At 55.8% G+C, this 19,247-nt stretch overlaps 1 protein-coding gene across 2 annotated transcripts in view; it reads right to left on the bottom strand.

The window, feature by feature from the left end:
• Positions 1 to 19,247, bottom strand: part of LOC132833960 (myelin-associated glycoprotein-like) — a 53,385-nt gene that overhangs the window by 7,015 nt on the left and 27,123 nt on the right. For both annotated transcript variants that reach the window (XM_060852657.1, XM_060852660.1), the window contains one exon: positions 538 to 634. In XM_060852657.1, the coding sequence (XP_060708640.1) occupies positions 538 to 634 (97 nt within the window). The remainder of the gene's footprint in view (positions 1 to 537; positions 635 to 19,247) is intronic.

The following is a 19,247-nucleotide window of genomic DNA, read 5'->3' as shown; positions in this document are numbered from 1 at the left end:
TGTTTTATGCTGTCCTCAAAAACGTCAAGGTCCTTCTTCAGTACTGAATATTGAAGCAAAGTATTCATTAAGGACCTCCCCTACCTCCTCTGACCCTAGCTGGACATTCCTTCCACTATCTCTGACCGGCCCTCACTCTGGCTATCCCTCCAGTGTGGAAACAGGCCGTTCGGCCCAGCAAGTCCACACCGACCCTCCAAAGAGTAACCCACTCAGACCTATTCCCCTATTATTCTTCATCTATCCCTGACTAATGCACCGAACGTACACATCCCTGAAAACTATGGGACAATTGAGCATGACCAATTCACCAAAATCTGTACCTCTTTGGACTGAGGGAGGAAACCCACACAAACACAGTGAGAATGTGTGCACACGACACAGACCGTCGCCGGAGGCTCCTGCCCACTCTTAAGTCTCCTGCCCACTCTCCTAAGTCCATTCTTCAGTCCTTCCTACAGAAGAAGTCCTCACCCCAAAGGAACAAAGATGGAAGCAAATATTTCGAGTAAAATCAAATGAAGCAGTCACACTTACTTTTGACAACACAGGAAGGTGAGAATTCCAGCCAGGAAAACACTCAGCATGATTCCCGCCATGACCAATCCTGCAGTCCATTTATTGAAGTCTCTCTCTGTGAAAAGCAGCCATTGATTACGGTGCGATAGTTTCGGAATGACGCTCGGATGTAATTTGAGAATGCCAGTGTTGACATTCCTGGCACCTCCCTCATTGCCCTGTGAGAAGGTGGTGGGGTGGCTTTTCTCTGAGCCAATGGTTTAGGTGACACGGTGGCTCAGTGGTTAACACAGCTGCCTCACGGCGCCAGGTTCCCGGGTTTGATTCCACCCTCGGTCAACTCCAACTGTCCGTGTAGAGTTTGCACATTCTCCCCGTGAATGGGTGGGTTTCCTCCGGGTGCTCCGGTTTCCTCCCACAGTCACAGAGATGTGCAGGTTTGGTGAAGTGGTCACGTTAAATTGCCCACAGTGTTCAGGGATGTGTAAATTAGGTGCATGAGTCAGGGGTTAAATGTAGGGAAATGGTTCGGGGTGGGTTACCCTGCGGAGGGTCGGGGTGGACTTGTTGGGTCAAAGGGCCTGGTTCCACACTGTAGGGAATCTAAACGAAAAGTTACAAACTGAGAGAGGAGTTCAGAGGGCAGTGAAGAGTTGACCACATTGGTGTTTGAGACTGTAATCACGTATACACACACACACACACACACAGACACACACACGCCAGGGTAAGATAACAGGCTTCCTTCGCGAATAGGGCTTCAGTGACCGACTTTGTCATCACTGTCTTTGTATCAATCAAACTCACCTGAATTCTGTTACGATCTAAGCAACATACCCATCCAAGGCCACATCCTGGATGGAATCGAACATTTCAACGTACATTGGCCTGGATACTCTGAGGGACAGTTCTTAATGTTCATAATTACCCTAGAAATATCAGTCAATTAAAACCCGAGTCTAACAACTGGATAGTGATTAAACTGATTCCCTGACCCTCAACTGAACATTCAGTTCCCAGTTTCCCCCTCACCTGATCTCTTACATTCCTTGGACATCTGGCAATCACTTCTCCCCTGACATTACACCCTCCCACTCCCCAACAACCCCTTCACCACACCAAACAGACACCCTCCCACTCCCCAACAACCCCTTCACCACACCAACCAGACAGCTCCCACTCCCAACAACCCCTTCACCACACTAAACAGATACCCTCCCACTCCCCAACAACCCCTTCACCACACCAACCAGATACCCTCCCACTCCCCAACAACCCCTTCACCACACCAAACAGACACCCTCCCACTCCCCAACAACCCCTTCACCACACCAACCAGACAGCTCCCACTCCCAACAACCCCTTCACCACACTAAACAGATACCCTCCCACTCCCCAACAACCCCTTCACCACACCAACCAGATACCCTCCCACTCCCCAACAACCCCTTCACCACACCAACCAGATACCCTCCCACTCCCCAACAAACCCTTCACCACACCAACCGGACATCTCCCACTCCCCAACAACCCCTTACCCACACCAACCACACACCCGCCCAATCCCAACAACTCCTTCACCACACCAACCAGACACCCTCACACTGCCCAACAACCCCTTCACCACGCCAACGAGACACGCTCCCACTCCACAACAATACCTTCACCACACCAACCAGAAACCCTCCCATTCCCCAATAAACCCTTCACCACTCCAGCCAAATACCGTCCCTCTGCACAACAACTCCTTCACCACAATAACCAGATACCCTCCCACTCCCCAACAACCCCTTCACCACACCAACCGGACAGCTCCCACTGCTCAACAACCCCTTCCCCACACCAACCGGATACCCTCCCACTCCCCAAAAACCCTTCACTACACCAACCAGAAACCCTCCCACTCCCCAACAACCCCTTCACCACACCAACCGGATACCCTCCCACTCCCCAAAAACCCTTCACCCCACCAACCAGACACCTCCCCACTCCTGAACAACCCCTTCACCACACCAACCACACACCCTCCCACTCTCCAACAACCCCTTCACCACACCAACCGGACACCCTCACACTCCCCAACAACCCCTTCACCACACCAACCAGACACCCTCCCACTCCCCAACAACCCCTTCACCACACCAACCAGACACTCTCCCACTCCCCAACAACCCCTTCACCACACCAACCAGACACTCTCCCACTCCCCAACAACCCCTTCACCACTCCAGCCAAATACCGTCCCTCTGCACAACAACCCCTTCACCACACCAACCAGACACCCTTACACATCACAACAACCCCTTCACCACACCAACCAGATACCCTCCCCCTCCCCAACAACCCCATCACCACATCAACTAGACACCCTCACATTCCCAAACAACCCCTTCACCACACCAAAACGACACCCTCCCACTGGCCAATAACCCCTTCACCACACCAACCAGACACTCTCCTACTCCCAAACCACCCATTCACCACACCAATGAGATACCATCATATTCCCCAATAACCCCTTCACCACACCAACCAGATACCCTCCCACTCCCCAACAACCCCTTCACCACACCTTCCAGATACCTACCCACTTCCCAACAACCCCTTCACCACACCTTCCAGATACCCACCCACTTCCCAACAACCCCTTTACCACACCAAACAGATACCCTCCCACTCCCCAACAACCTCTTCACCACACCAACCAGACACCCTCCCACTCCTGAACAACCCTTTCACCACCCCAACCAGATACCCTCCCACTCCCCATAAACCCTTCTCCACACCAACCGGACACCCCCACACTCCCCAACAACCCCTTCACCACACCAATTAGACACCCTCCCACTCCCCAACAACCCCTTCACCACACCAAACAGACACCCTCCCACTCCCCAACAACCCCTTCACCACACCAACCAGATACTCTCCCACTTCACAAAAACCCCTTCACCACACCAATTAGACAGCTCCCACTCCCCAACAGCCCCTTCACCACACACATTAGACAGCTCCCACTCCCCAAAAACCCCTACACCACAACAACCAGATACCCTCCCACTCCCCAACAACCCCTTCACCACACCAACCAGACACCCTTCCACTGCCCATCAACCCCTTCACCACACCAATTAGACAGCTCCCACTCCCCAACAGCCCCTTCACCACACACATTAGACAGCTCCCACTCCCCAAAAACCCCTACACCACAACAACCAGATACCCTCCCACTCCCCAACAACCCCTTCACCACACCAACCAGACACCCTCCCAATCCCCAACAACCCCTTCACCACACCAACCGGACAGCTCCCACTGCTCAAAAACCCCTTCCCCACACCAACCGGATACCCTCCCACTCCCCAAAAACCCTTCACTACACCAACCAGAAACCCTCCCACTCCCCAACAACCCCTTCACCACACCAACCGGACACCCTCACACTCCCCAACAACCCCTTCACCACACCAACCGGACACCCTCACACTCCCCAACAACCCCTTCACCACACCAACCAGACAGCTCCTATTCCCCAACAAACCCTTCACCACACCAACCAGATACCCTCCCACTCCCCAACAACCCCTTCACCACACCAACCAGTCACCCTCCCACTCCCCAACAAACCCTTCACCACACCAAACAGACACCCTCCCACTACCCAAAAACCCCTTCACCACACCAACCACACACCCTCCCACTCTCCAACACCCCCTTCACCACAACAACCGGAAACCCTCACACTCCCCAACAACCCCTTCACCACAACAACCGGAAACCCTCACACTCCCCAACAACCCCTTCACCACACCAACCAGACACCCTCCCACTCCCCAACAACCCCTTCACCACACCAACCAGACACTCTCCCACTCCCCAACAACCCCTTCACCACACCAATTAGACAGCTCCCACTCCCCAACAACCCCTTCACCACTCCAGCCAAATACCGTCCCTCTGCACAACAACCCCTTCATCACACCAACCAGATACCCACCCACTTCACAAACACCCCTTCACCACACCAATTAGACAGCTCCCAGTACCCAACAACCCCTTCACCACACCAAACAGACACCCTCCCACTCCCCAACAACCCCTTCATTACACCAACCAGACACCCTCCCGCTCCCCAACAACCCCTTCATCACACCAACCAGACAGCTCCTATTCCCCAACAACCCCTTCACCACACCAACCAGATACCCTCCCACTCCCCAACAACCCCTTCACCACACCAACCAGTCACCCTCCCACTCCCCAACAAACCCTTCACCACACCAAACAGACACCCTCCCACTCCCCAAATACCCCTTCACCACCCCAACCAGACACCCTCACACTCCTCAATAACCCCTTCACCACACCAACCAGACACCATCCCACTCCCCAACAACCCCTTCACCACACCAACCAGACACCCTTCCACTGCCCAACAACCCCTTCACCACACCAAAACGACACCCTCCCACTGGCCAATAACCCCTTCACCACACCAACCAGACACTCTCCTACTCCCAAACCACCCATTCACCACCCCAATGAGATACCATCATATTCCCCAATAACCCCTTCACCACACCAACCAGATACCCTCCCACTTCCCAACAACCCCTTCACCACACCAACCAGACACACTTCCACTGCCCAACAACCCCTTCACCACACCAATTAGACAGCTCCCACTCCCCAACAGCCCCTTCACCACACCAACCAGATACCCTCCCAATCCCCAACAACCCCTTCACCACACCAACGAGACACCCTTCCACTGCCCATCAACCCCTTCACCACACAAATTAGACAGCTCCCACTCCCCAAAAACCCCTTCACCACACCAACCAGATACCCTCCCACTCCCCAACAAGCCCTTCACCACACCAACCAGATACCCTCCCACTCCCCAACAACCCCTTTACCACACCTTCCAGATACCCACCCACTTCCCAACAACCCCTTCACCACACCTTCCAGATACCCACCCACTCCCCAACAACCCCTTCACCACACCAACCAGACACCCTCCCACTCCCCGACAATCCCTTCACCACACCAACCAGATACCCTCCCACTCCCCAACAACCCCTTTACCACACCTTCCAGATACCCACCCACTTCCCAACAACCCCTTCACCACACCTTCCAGATACCCACCCACTCCCCAACAACCCCTTCACCACACCAACCAGACACCCTCCCACTCCCCGACAATCCCTTCACCACACCAATTAGACAGCTCCCACTCCCCAACAACCCCTTCACCACTCCAGCCAAATACCGTCCTCTGCACAACAACCCCTTCACCACACCAACCAGACAACCTTACACATCACAACAACCCCTTCACCACACCAACCAGATACCCTCCCCCTCCCCAACAACCCCATCACCACACCAACCAGACACCCTTCCACTGCCCAACAACCCCTTCACCACACCAAAACGACACCCTCCCACTGGCCAATAACCCCTTCACCACACCAACCAGACACTCTCCCACTCCCAAACCACCCATTCACCACACCAATGAGATACCATCATATTCCCCAATAACCCCTTCACCACACCAACCAGACACCCTCCCACTCCCCAAAAACCCCTTCACCACACCAACCAGATACACTCCCACTCCCCAACAACCCCTTCACCACACCAAACAGACACCCTCCCACTCCCCAACAACCCCTTCACCACACCAACCAGGTACCCTCCCACTCCCCAACAACACCTTCACCACACCAACCAGACACTCTCCCCCTCCCCAACAACCCCTTCACCACACCAACCAGACACCCTCCCCCTCCCCAACAACCCCTTCACCACACCAACCAGACATCCTCCCACTCCCCAACAACCCCTTCACCACCCCAACCGGATACCCTCCCACTCCCCAAAAACCCTTCTCCACACAAACCAGACACCCTCCCACTCCACAGCAACCCCTTCACCACACCAACCAGACACCGTCCCCCTCCCCAACAACCCCTTCACCACACCAACCAGACACCCTCACACTCCCAAACAACCCCTTCACCACACCAACCAGACACCCTCCCACTCCCCATCAACCCCTTCACCATACCAGTTACACAGCTCCCACTCCCCAACAACCCCTTCACCACACAAACCAGACACCCTCCCACTCCCCAACAACCCCTTCACCACACCAACCAGTCACCCTACCACTGCCCAAATACCCCTTCACCACCCCAAACAGACACCCTCACACTCCCCAACAACCCCTTCACCACACCAACCAGACAGCTCCTATTCCCCAACAACCCCTTCACCACACCAACCAGATACCCTCCCACTCCCCAACAACCCCTTCACCACACCAACCAGTCACCCTCCCACTCCCCAACAAACCCTTCACCACACCAAACAGACACCCTCCCACTCCCCAAATACCCCTTCACCACCCAACCAGACACCCTCACACTCCTGAACAACCCCTTCACAACACCAACCACAAACCCTCCCACTCTCCAACACCCCCTTCACCACAACAACCGGACACCCTCACACTCCCCAACAACCCCTTCACCACACCAACCAGACACCCTCCCACTCCCCAACAACCCCTTCACCACACCAACCAGACACTCTCCCACTCCCCAACAACCCCTTCACCACACCAATTAGACAGCTCCCACTCCCCAACAACCCCTTCACCACTCCAGCCAAATACCGTCCCTCTGCACAACAACCCCTTCATCACACCAACCAGACACCCTCCCACTTCACAAACACCCCTTCACCACACCAATTAGACAGCTCCCAGTACCCAACAACCCCTTCACCACACCAAACAGACACCCTCCCACTCCCCAACAACCCCTTCATTACACCAACCAGACACCCTCCCGCTCCCCAACAACCCCTTCATCACACCAACCAGACAGCTCCTACTCCCCAACAACCCCTTCACCACACCAACCAGATACCCTCCCACTCCCCAACAAACCCTTCACCACACCAAACAGACACCCTCTCACTCCCCAAATACCCCTTCACCACCCCAACCAGACACCCTCACACTCCTCAACAACCCCTTCACAACACCAACCAGACACCATCCCACTCCCCAACAACCCCTTCACCACACCAACCAGACACCATCCCACTCCCCAACAACCCCTTCACCACACCAACCAGACACCATCCCACTCCCCAACAACCCCTTCACCACACCAACCAGACACCCTTCCACTGCCCAACAACCCCTTCACCACACCAAAACGACACCCTCCCACTGGCCAATAACCCCTTCACCACACCAACCAGACACTCTCCTACTCCCAAACCCTTCACCACACCAAACAGACACCCTCTCACTCCCCAAATACCCCTTCACCACCCCAACCAGACACCCTCACACTCCTCAACAACCCCTTCACAACACCAACCAGACACCATCCCACTCCCCAACAACCCCTTCACCACACCAACCAGACACCATCCCACTCCCCAACAACCCCTTCACCACACCAACCAGACACCATCCCACTCCCCAACAACCCCTTCACCACACCAACCAGACACCCTTCCACTGCCCAACAACCCCTTCACCACACCAAAACGACACCCTCCCACTGGCCAATAACCCCTTCACCACACCAACCAGACACTCTCCTACTCCCAAACCACCCATTCACCACCCCAATTAGATACCATCATATTCCCCAATAACCCCTTCACCACACCAACCAGATACCCTCCCACTTCCCAACAACCCCTTCACCACACCAACCAGACACCCTTCCACTGCCCAACAACCCCTTCACCACACCAATTAGACAGCTCCCACTCCCCAAAAACCACTTCACCACACCAACCAGATACCCTCCCAATCCCCAACAACCCCTTCACCACACCAACGAGACACCCTTCCACTGCCCATCAACCCCTTCACCACACAAATTAGACAGCTCCCACTCCCCAAAAACCCCTTCACCACACCAACCAGATACCCTCCCACTCCCCAACAATCCCTTCACCACACCAACCAGATACCCTCCCACTTCACAACAACGCCTTCACCACACCAATTAGACAGCTCCCACTCCCCAACAACCCCTTCACCACACCAAACAGACACCATCCCACTCCCCAACAACCCCTTCACCACACCAACCAGACAGCTCCTACTCCCCAACAACCCCTTCACCACACCAACCAGATACCCTCCCACTCCCCAACAACCCCTTCACCACACCAACCAGACAGCTCCTACTCCCCAACAACCCCTTCACCACACCAACCAGACAGCTCCTACTCCCCAACAACCCCTTCACCACACCAACCAGACAGCTCCTACTCCCCAACAACCCCTTCACCACACCAAACAGTCACCCTCCCACTTCCCATCAACCCCTTCACCACACCAATTAGACAGCACCCACTCCCCAACAACCCCTTCACCACACCAACCAGTCACCCTCCCACTCCCCAATAAACCCTTCACCACACCAACCAGTCACACTCCCACTCCCCAACAACCCCTTCACCACACCAACCAGTCACCCTCCCACTCCCCAACAACCCCTTCACCACACCAACCAGTCACCCTCCCACTCCCCAACAAACCCTTCACCACACCAACCAGACACCCTCCCACTCCCCAAATACCCCTTCACAACCCCAACCAGACACCCTCCCACTCCCCAACAAACCCTTCACCACACCAACCAGTCACCCTCCCACTCCCCAACAAACCCTTCACCACCCCAACCAGACACCCTCACACTCCCCAACAACCCCTTCACCACACCAACCAGACACACTTGCTCTCCCCAACAACCCCTTCACCACACCAACCGAACAGATCCCACTCCCCACCAAGCCCTTCACCACACCAACCAGATACCCTCCCACTCCCCAACAACCCCTTTACCACACCTTCCAGATACCCTCCCACTCCCCAACAACCCCTTCACCACTCCAGCCAAATACCGTCCTCTGCACAACAACCCCTTCACCACACCAACCAGACATCCTTACACATCACAACAACCCCTTCACCACACCAACCAGATGCCCTCCCCCTCCCCAACAACCCCATCACCACACCAACCAGACACCCTCACATTCCCAAACAACCCCTTCACCACACCAAAACGACACCCTCCCACTGGCCAATAACCCCTTCACCACACCAACCAGACACTCTCCCACTCCCAAACCACCCATTCACCACACCAATGAGATACCATCATATTCCCCAATAACCCCTTCACCACACCAACCAGACACCCTCCCACTCCCCAAAAACCCCTTCACCACACCAACCAGATACACTCCCACTCCCCAACAACCCCTTCACCACACCAAACAGACACCCTCCCACTCCCCAACAACCCCTTCACCACACCAACCAGGTACCCTCCCACTCCCCAACAACACCTTCACCACACCAACCAGACACTCTCCCCCTCCCCAACAACCCCTTCACCACACCAACCAGACACCCTCCCCCTCCCCAACAACCCCTTCACCACACCAACCAGACATCCTCCCACTCCCCAACAACCCCTTCACCACCCCAACCGGATACCCTCCCACTCCCCAAAAACCCTTCTCCACACCAACCAGACACCCTCCCACTCCACAGCAACCCCTTCACCACACCAACCAGACACCGTCCCCCTCCCCAACAACCCCTTCACCACACCAACCAGACACCCTCCCCCTCCCCAACAACCCCTTCACCACACCAACCAGACACCCTCCCACTCCCCAACAACCCCTTCACCACACCAACCAGACACCCTCCCACTCCCCAACAAACCCTTCACCACACCAACCAGACACCCTACCACTGCCCAAATACCCCTTCACCACCCCAAACAGACACCCTCACACTCCCCAACAACCCCTTCACCACACCAACCAGACACCCTCCAACTCCCCAACAACCCCTTCACCACACCAACCAGACACCCTTCCACTGCCCAACAACCCCTTCACCACACCAAAACGAAACCCTCCCACTGGCCAATAACCCCTTCACCACACCAACCAGACACTCTCCCGCTCCCAAACCACCCATTCACCACACCAATGAGATACCATCATATTCCCCAACAACCCCTTCACCACACCAACCAGACACCCTTCCACTGCCCATCAACCCCTTCACCACACCAATTAGACAGCTCCCACTCCCCAAAAACCACTTCACCACACCAACCAGATACCCTCCCACTCCCCAACAGCCCCTTCACCACACCAATTAGACAGCTCCCACTCCCCAAAAACCCCTTCACCACACCAACCAGATACCCTCCCACTCCCAACAACCCCTTCACCACACCAATTAGACAGCTCCCACTCCCCAACAACCCCTTCACCACACCAGATACCCTCCCACTCCCCAACAACCCCTTCACCACACCAAACAGACACCCTCCCACTCCCCAACAACCCCTTCACCACACCAACCAGACACCCTCACACTCCCCAACAACCCCATCACCACACCAACCAGACAGCTCCTACTCCCCAACAACCCCTTCACCACACCAACCAAATACCCTCCCACTCCCCAACAACCCCTTCACCACACCAACCAGTCACCCTCCCACTCCCCAACAAACCCTTCACCACACCAACCAGACACCCTCCCACTCCCCAAATACCCCTTCACCACCCCAACCAGACACCCTCACACTCCCCAACAACCCCTTCACCACACCAACCAGACACCTCCCACTCCACAACAACCCCTTCACCACACCAACCAGATACCCTTCCACTGCCCACCAACTTCTTCACCACACCAATTAGATACCCTCCCACTCCCCAACAGCCCCTTCACCACACACATTAGACAGCTCCCACTCCCCAAAGACCCCTACACCACTCCAACCAGATACCCTCCCACTCACAACAACCCGTTCACCACACCAATTAGACAGCTCCCACTCCCCAACAACCCCTTCACCACACCAACCAAATACCCTCCCACTCCCCAACAACTCCTTCATCACACCAACCAGATACCCTCCCACTGCCCAACAACTCCTTCACCACACCAAACAGACACCCTCCCACTCCCCAACAACCCCTTCATTACACCAACCAGACACCCTCCCGCTCCCCAACAACCCCTTCATCACACCAACCAGACAGCTCCTATTCCCCAACAACCCCTTCACCACACCAACCAGATACCCTCCCACTCCCCAACAACCCCTTCACCACACCAACCAGTCACCCTACCACTCCCCAACAAACCCTTCACCACACCAAACAGACACCCTCCCACTCCCCAAATACCCCTTCACCACCCCAACCAGACACCCTCACACTCCTCAATAACCCCTTCACCACACCAACCAGACACCATCCCACTCCCCAACAACCCCTTCACCACACCAACCAGACACCATCCCACTCCCCAACAACCCCTTCACCACACCAACCAGACACCCTTCCACTGCCCAACAACCCCTTCACCACACCAAAACGACACCCTCCCACTGGCCAATAACCCCTTCACCACACCAACCAGACACTCTCCTACTCCCAAACCACCCATTCACCACCCCAATGAGATACCATCATATTCCCCAATAACCCCTTCACCACACCAACCAGATACCCTCCCACTTCCCAACAACCCCTTCACCACACCAACCAGACACACTTCCACTGCCCAACAACCCCTTCACCACACCAATTAGACAGCTCCCACTCCCCAACAGCCCCTTCACCACACCAACCAGATACCCTCCCAATCCCCAACAACCCCTTCACCACACCAACGAGACACCCTTCCACTGCCCATCAACCCCTTCACCACACAAATTAGACAGCTCCCACTCCCCAAAAACCCCTTCACCACACCAACCAGATACCCTCCCACTCCCCAACAAGCCCTTCACCACACCAACCAGATACCCTCCCACTCCCCAACAACCCCTTTACCACACCTTCCAGATACCCACCCACTTCCCAACAACCCCTTCACCACACCTTCCAGATACCCACCCACTCCCCAACAACCCCTTCACCACACCAACCAGACACCCTCCCACTCCCCGACAATCCCTTCACCACACCAACCAGATACCCTCCCACTCCCCAACAACCCCTTTACCACACCTTCCAGATACCCACCCACTTCCCAACAACCCCTTCACCACACCTTCCAGATACCCACCCACTCCCCAACAACCCCTTCACCACACCAACCAGACACCCTCCCACTCCCCGACAATCCCTTCACCACACCAACCAGATACCCTCCCACTTCACAACAACCCCTTCACCACACCAATTAGACAGCTCCCACTCCCCAACAACCCCTTCACCACTCCAGCCAAATACCGTCCTCTGCACAACAACCCCTTCACCACACCAACCAGACAACCTTACACATCACAACAACCCCTTCACCACACCAACCAGATACCCTCCCCCTCCCCAACAACCCCATCACCACACCAACCAGACACCCTCACATTCCCAAACAACCCCTTCACCACACCAAAACGACACCCTCCCACTGGCCAATAACCCCTTCACCACACCAACCAGACACTCTCCCACTCCCAAACCACCCATTCACCACACCAATGAGATACCATCATATTCCCCAATAACCCCTTCACCACACCAACCAGACACCCTCCCACTCCCCAAAAACCCCTTCACCACACCAACCAGATACACTCCCACTCCCCAACAACCCCTTCACCACACCAAACAGACACCCTCCCACTCCCCAACAACCCCTTCACCACACCAACCAGGTACCCTCCCACTCCCCAACAACACCTTCACCACACCAACCAGACACTCTCCCCCTCCCCAACAACCCCTTCACCACACCAACCAGACACCCTCCCCCTCCCCAACAACCCCTTCACCACACCAACCAGACATCCTCCCACTCCCCAACAACCCCTTCACCACCCCAACCGGATACCCTCCCACTCCCCAAAAACCCTTCTCCACACAAACCAGACACCCTCCCACTCCACAGCAACCCCTTCACCACACCAACCAGACACCCTCCCACTCCCCAACAACCCCTTCACCACACCAACCAGACACCCTCACACTCCCAAACAACCCCTTCACCACACCAACCAGACACCCTCCCACTCCCCATCAACCCCTTCACCATACCAGTTACACAGCTCCCACTCCCCAACAACCCCTTCACCACACAAACCAGACACCCTCCCACTCCCCAACAACCCCTTCACCACACCAACCAGTCACCCTCCCACTCCCCAACAAACCCTTCACCACACCAAACAGACACCCTACCACTGCCCAAATACCCCTTCACCACCCCAAACAGACACCCTCACACTCCCCAACAACCCCTTCACCACACCAACCAGACACCATCCCACTCCCCAACAACCCCTTCACCACACCAACCAGACAGCTCCTATTCCCCAACAACCCCTTCACCACACCAACCAGATACCCTCCCACTCCCCAACAACCCCTTCACCACACCAACCAGTCACCCTCCCACTCCCCAACAAACCCTTCACCACACCAAACAGACACCCTCCCACTCCCCAAATACCCCTTCACCACCCCAACCAGACACCCTCACACTCCTGAACAACCCCTTCACAACACCAACCACAAACCCTCCCACTCTCCAACACCCCCTTCACCACAACAACCGGACACCCTCACACTCCCCAACAACCCCTTCACCACACCAACCAGACACCCTCCCACTCCCCAACAACCCCTTCACCACACCAACCAGACACTCTCCCACTCCCCAACAACCCCTTCACCACACCAATTAGACAGCTCCCACTCCCCAACAACCCCTTCACCACTCCAGCCAAATACCGTCCCTCTGCACAACAACCCCTTCATCACACCAACCAGATACCCACCCACTTCACAAACACCCCTTCACCACACCAATTAGACAGCTCCCAGTACCCAACAACCCCTTCACCACACCAAACAGACACCCTCCCACTCCCCAACAACCCCTTCATTACACCAACCAGACACCCTCCCGCTCCCCAACAACCCCTTCATCACACCAACCAGACAGCTCCTATTCCCCAACAACCCCTTCACCACACCAACCAGATACCCTCCCACTCCCCAACAAACCCTTCACCACACCAAACAGACACCCTCTCACTCCCCAAATACCCCTTCACCACCCCAACCAGACACCCTCACACTCCTCAACAACCCCTTCACCACACCAACCAGACACCATCCCACTCCCCAACAACCCCTTCACCACACCAACCAGACACCCTTCCACTGCCCAACAACCCCTTCACCACACCAAAACGACACCCTCCCACTGGCCAATAACCCCTTCACCACACCAACCAGACACTCTCCTACTCCCAAACCACCCATTCACCACCCCAATTAGATACCATCATATTCCCCAATAACCCCTTCACCACACCAACCAGACACCCTTCCACTGCCCAACAACCCCTTCACCACACCAATTAGACAGCTCCCACTCCCCAAAAACCACTTCACCACACCAACCAGATACCCTCCCAATCCCCAACAACCCCTTCACCACACCAACGAGACACCCTTCCACTGCCCATCAACCCCTTCACCACACAAATTAGACAGCTCCCACTCCCCAAAAACCCCTTCACCACACCAACCAGATACCCTCCCACTCCCCAACAATCCCTTCACCACACCAACCAGATACCCTCCCACTTCACAACAACGCCTTCACCACACCAATTAGACAGCTCCCACTCCCCAACAACCCCTTCACCACACCAAACAGACACCATCCCACTCCCCAACAACCCCTTCACCACACCAACCAGACAGCTCCTACTCCCCAACAACCCCTTCACCACACCAACCAGACAGCTCCTACTCCCCAACAACCCCTTCACCACACCAACCAGACAGCTCCTACTCCCCAACAACCCCTTCACCACACCAAACAGTCACCCTCCCACTTCCCATCAACCCCTTCACCACACCAATTAGACAGCACCCACTCCCCAACAACCCCTTCACCACACCAACCAGTCACCCTCCCACTCCCCAATAAACCCTTCACCACACCAACCAGTCACACTCCCACTCCCCAACAACCCCTTCACCACACCAACCAGTCACCCTCCCACTCCCCAACAAACCCTTCACCACACCAACCAGACACCCTCCCACTCCCCAAATACCCCTTCACAACCCCAACCAGACACCCTCCCACTCCCCAACAACCCCTTCACCACACCAACCAGTCACCCTCCCACTCCCCAACAACCCCTTCACCACCCCAACCAGACACCCTCACACTCCCCAACAACCCCTTCACCACACCAACCAGACACACTTGCTCTCCCCAACAACCCCTTCACCACACCAACCGAACAGATCCCACTCCCCACCAAGCCCTTCACCACACCAACCAGATACCCTCCCACTCCCCAACAACCCCTTTACCACACCTTCCAGATACCCACCCACTTCCCAACAACCCCTTCACCACACCTTCCAGATACCCTCCCACTCCCCAACAACCCCTTCACCACTCCAGCCAAATACCGTCCTCTGCACAACAACCCCTTCACCACACCAACCAGACATCCTTACACATCACAACAACCCCTTCACCACACCAACCAGATACCCTCCCCCTCCCCAACAACCCCATCACCACACCAACCAGACACCCTCACATTCCCAAACAACCCCTTCACCACACCAAAACGACACCCTCCCACTGGCCAATAACCCCTTCACCACACCAACCAGACACCCTCCCACTCCCAAACCACCCATTCACCACACCAATGAGATACCATCATATTCCCCAATAACCCCTTCACCACACCAACCAGACACCCTCCCACTCCCCAAAAACCCCTTCACCACACCAACCAGATACACTCCCACTCCCCAACAACCCCTTCACCACACCAAACAGACAGCCTCCCACTCCCCAACAACCCCTTCACCACACCAACCAGGTACCCTCCCACTCCCCAACAACACCTTCACCACACCAACCAGACACTCTCCCCCTCCCCAACAACCCCTTCACCACACCAACCAGACACCCTCCCACTCCCCAACAACCCCTTCACCACACCAACCAGACATCCTCCCACTCCCCAACAACCCCTTCACCACCCCAACCGGATACCCTCCCACTCCCCAAAAACCCTTCTCCACACCAACCAGACACCCTCCCACTCCACAGCAACCCCTTCACCACACCAACCAGACACCGTCCCCCTCCCCAACAACCCCTTCACCACACCAACCAGACACCCTCCCCCTCCCCAACAACCCCTTCACCACACCAACCAGACACCCTCCCACTCCCCAACAACCCCTTCACCACACCAACCAGTCACCCTCCCACTCCCCAACAAACCCTTCACCACACCAACCAGACACCCTACCACTGCCCAAATACCCCTTCACCACCCCAAACAGACACCCTCACACTCCCCAACAACCCCTTCACCACACCAACCAGACACCCTCCAACTCCCCAACAACCCCTTCACCACACCAACCAGACACCCTTCCACTGCCCAACAACCCCTTCACCACACCAAAACGAAACCCTCCCACTGGCCAATAACCCCTTCACCACACCAACCAGACACTCTCCCGCTCCCAAACCACCCATTCACCACACCAATGAGATACCATCATATTCCCCAACAACCCCTTCACCACACCAACCAGACACCCTTCCACTGCCCATCAACCCCTTCACCACACCAATTAGACAGCTCCCACTCCCCAAAAACCACTTCACCACACCAACCAGATACCCTCCCACTCCCCAACAGCCCCTTCACCACACCAATTAGACAGCTCCCACTCCCCAACAACCCCTTCACCACACCAGATACCCTCCCACTCCCCAACAACCCCTTCACCACACCAAACAGACACCCTCCCACTCCCCAACAACCCCTTCACCACACCAACCAGACACCCTCACACTCCCCAACAACCCCATCACCACACCAACCAGACAGCTCCTACTCCCCAACAACCCCTTCACCACACCAACCAGATACCCTCCCACTCCCCAACAACCCCTTCACCACACCAACCAGTCACCCTCCCACTCCCCAACAAACCCTTCACCACACCAACCAGACACCCTCCCACTCCCCAAATACCCCTTCACCACCCCAACCAGACACCCTCACACTCCCCAACAACCCCTTCACCACACCAACCAGACACCCTCCCACTCCCCAACAACCCCTTCACCACACCAACCAGACACCTCCCACTCCACAACAACCCCTTCACCACACCAACCAGATACCCTTCCACTGCCCACCAACTTCTTCACCACACCAATTAGATACCCTCCCACTCCCCAACAGCCCCTTCACCACACACATTAGACAGCTCCCACTCCCCAAAGACCCCTACACCACTCCAACCAGATACCCTCCCACTCACAACAACCCGTTCACCACACCAATTAGACAGCTCCCACTCCCCAACAACCCCTTCACCACACCAACCAAATACCCTCCCACTCCCCAACAACTCCTTCATCACACCAACCAGATACCCTCCCACTGCCCAACAACCCCTTCACCACACCAAACAGACACCCTCCCACTCCCCAACAACCCCTTCATTACACCAACCAGACACCCTCCCGCTCCCCAACAACCCCTTCATCACACCAACCAGACAGCTCCTATTCCCCAACAACCCCTTCACCACACCAACCAGATACCCTCCCACTCCCCAACAACCCCTTCACCACACCAACCAGTCACCCTCCCACTCCCCAACAAACCCTTCACCACACCAAACAGACACCCTCCCACTCCCCAAATACCCCTTCACCACCCCAACCAGACACCCTCACACTCCTCAATAACCCCTTCACCACACCAACCAGACACCATCCCACTCCCCAACAACCCCTTCACCACACCAACCAGACACCATCCCACTCCCCAACAACCCCTTCACCACACCAACCAGACACCCTTCCACTGCCCAACAACCCCTTCACCACACCAAAACGACACCCTCCCACTGGCCAATAACCCCTTCACCACACCAACCAGACACTCTCCTACTCCCAAACCACCCATTCACCACCCCAATGAGATACCATCATATTCCCCAATAACCCCTTCACCACACCAACCAGATACCCTCCCACTTCCCAACAACCCCTTCACCACACCAACCAGGTTCCCTCCCACTCCCCAACAACACCTTCACCACACCAACCAGACACTCTCCCCCTCCCCAACAACCCCTTCACCACACCAACCAGACACCCTACCCCTCCCCAACAACCCCTTCACCACACCAACCAGACACCCTCCCACTCCCTAACAACCCCTTCACCACACCAACCAGGTACCCTCCCACTCCCCAACAACCCCTTCACCACACCAACCAGATACCCTCCCCCTCCCCAACAACCCCATCACCACACCAACCAGACACCCTCACATTCCCAAACAACCCCTTCACCACACCAAAACGACACCCTCCCACTGGCCAATAACCCCTTCACCACACCAACCAGACACTCTCCCACTCCCAAACCACCCATTCACCACACCAATGAGATACCATCATATTCCCCAATAACCCCTTCACCACACCAACCAGATACCCTCCCACTTCCCAACAACCCCTTCACCACACCAACCAGACACCCTCCCACTCCCCAAAAACCCCTTCACCACACCAACCAGATACACTCCCACTCCCCAACA

The sequence above is a fragment of the Hemiscyllium ocellatum genome, chromosome 38, assembly GCF_020745735.1.
Source record: "Hemiscyllium ocellatum isolate sHemOce1 chromosome 38, sHemOce1.pat.X.cur, whole genome shotgun sequence".
Classification (NCBI taxonomy): domain Eukaryota; kingdom Metazoa; phylum Chordata; class Chondrichthyes; order Orectolobiformes; family Hemiscylliidae; genus Hemiscyllium; species Hemiscyllium ocellatum.
This window is presented reverse-complemented; position numbering and strand designations above follow the sequence as displayed.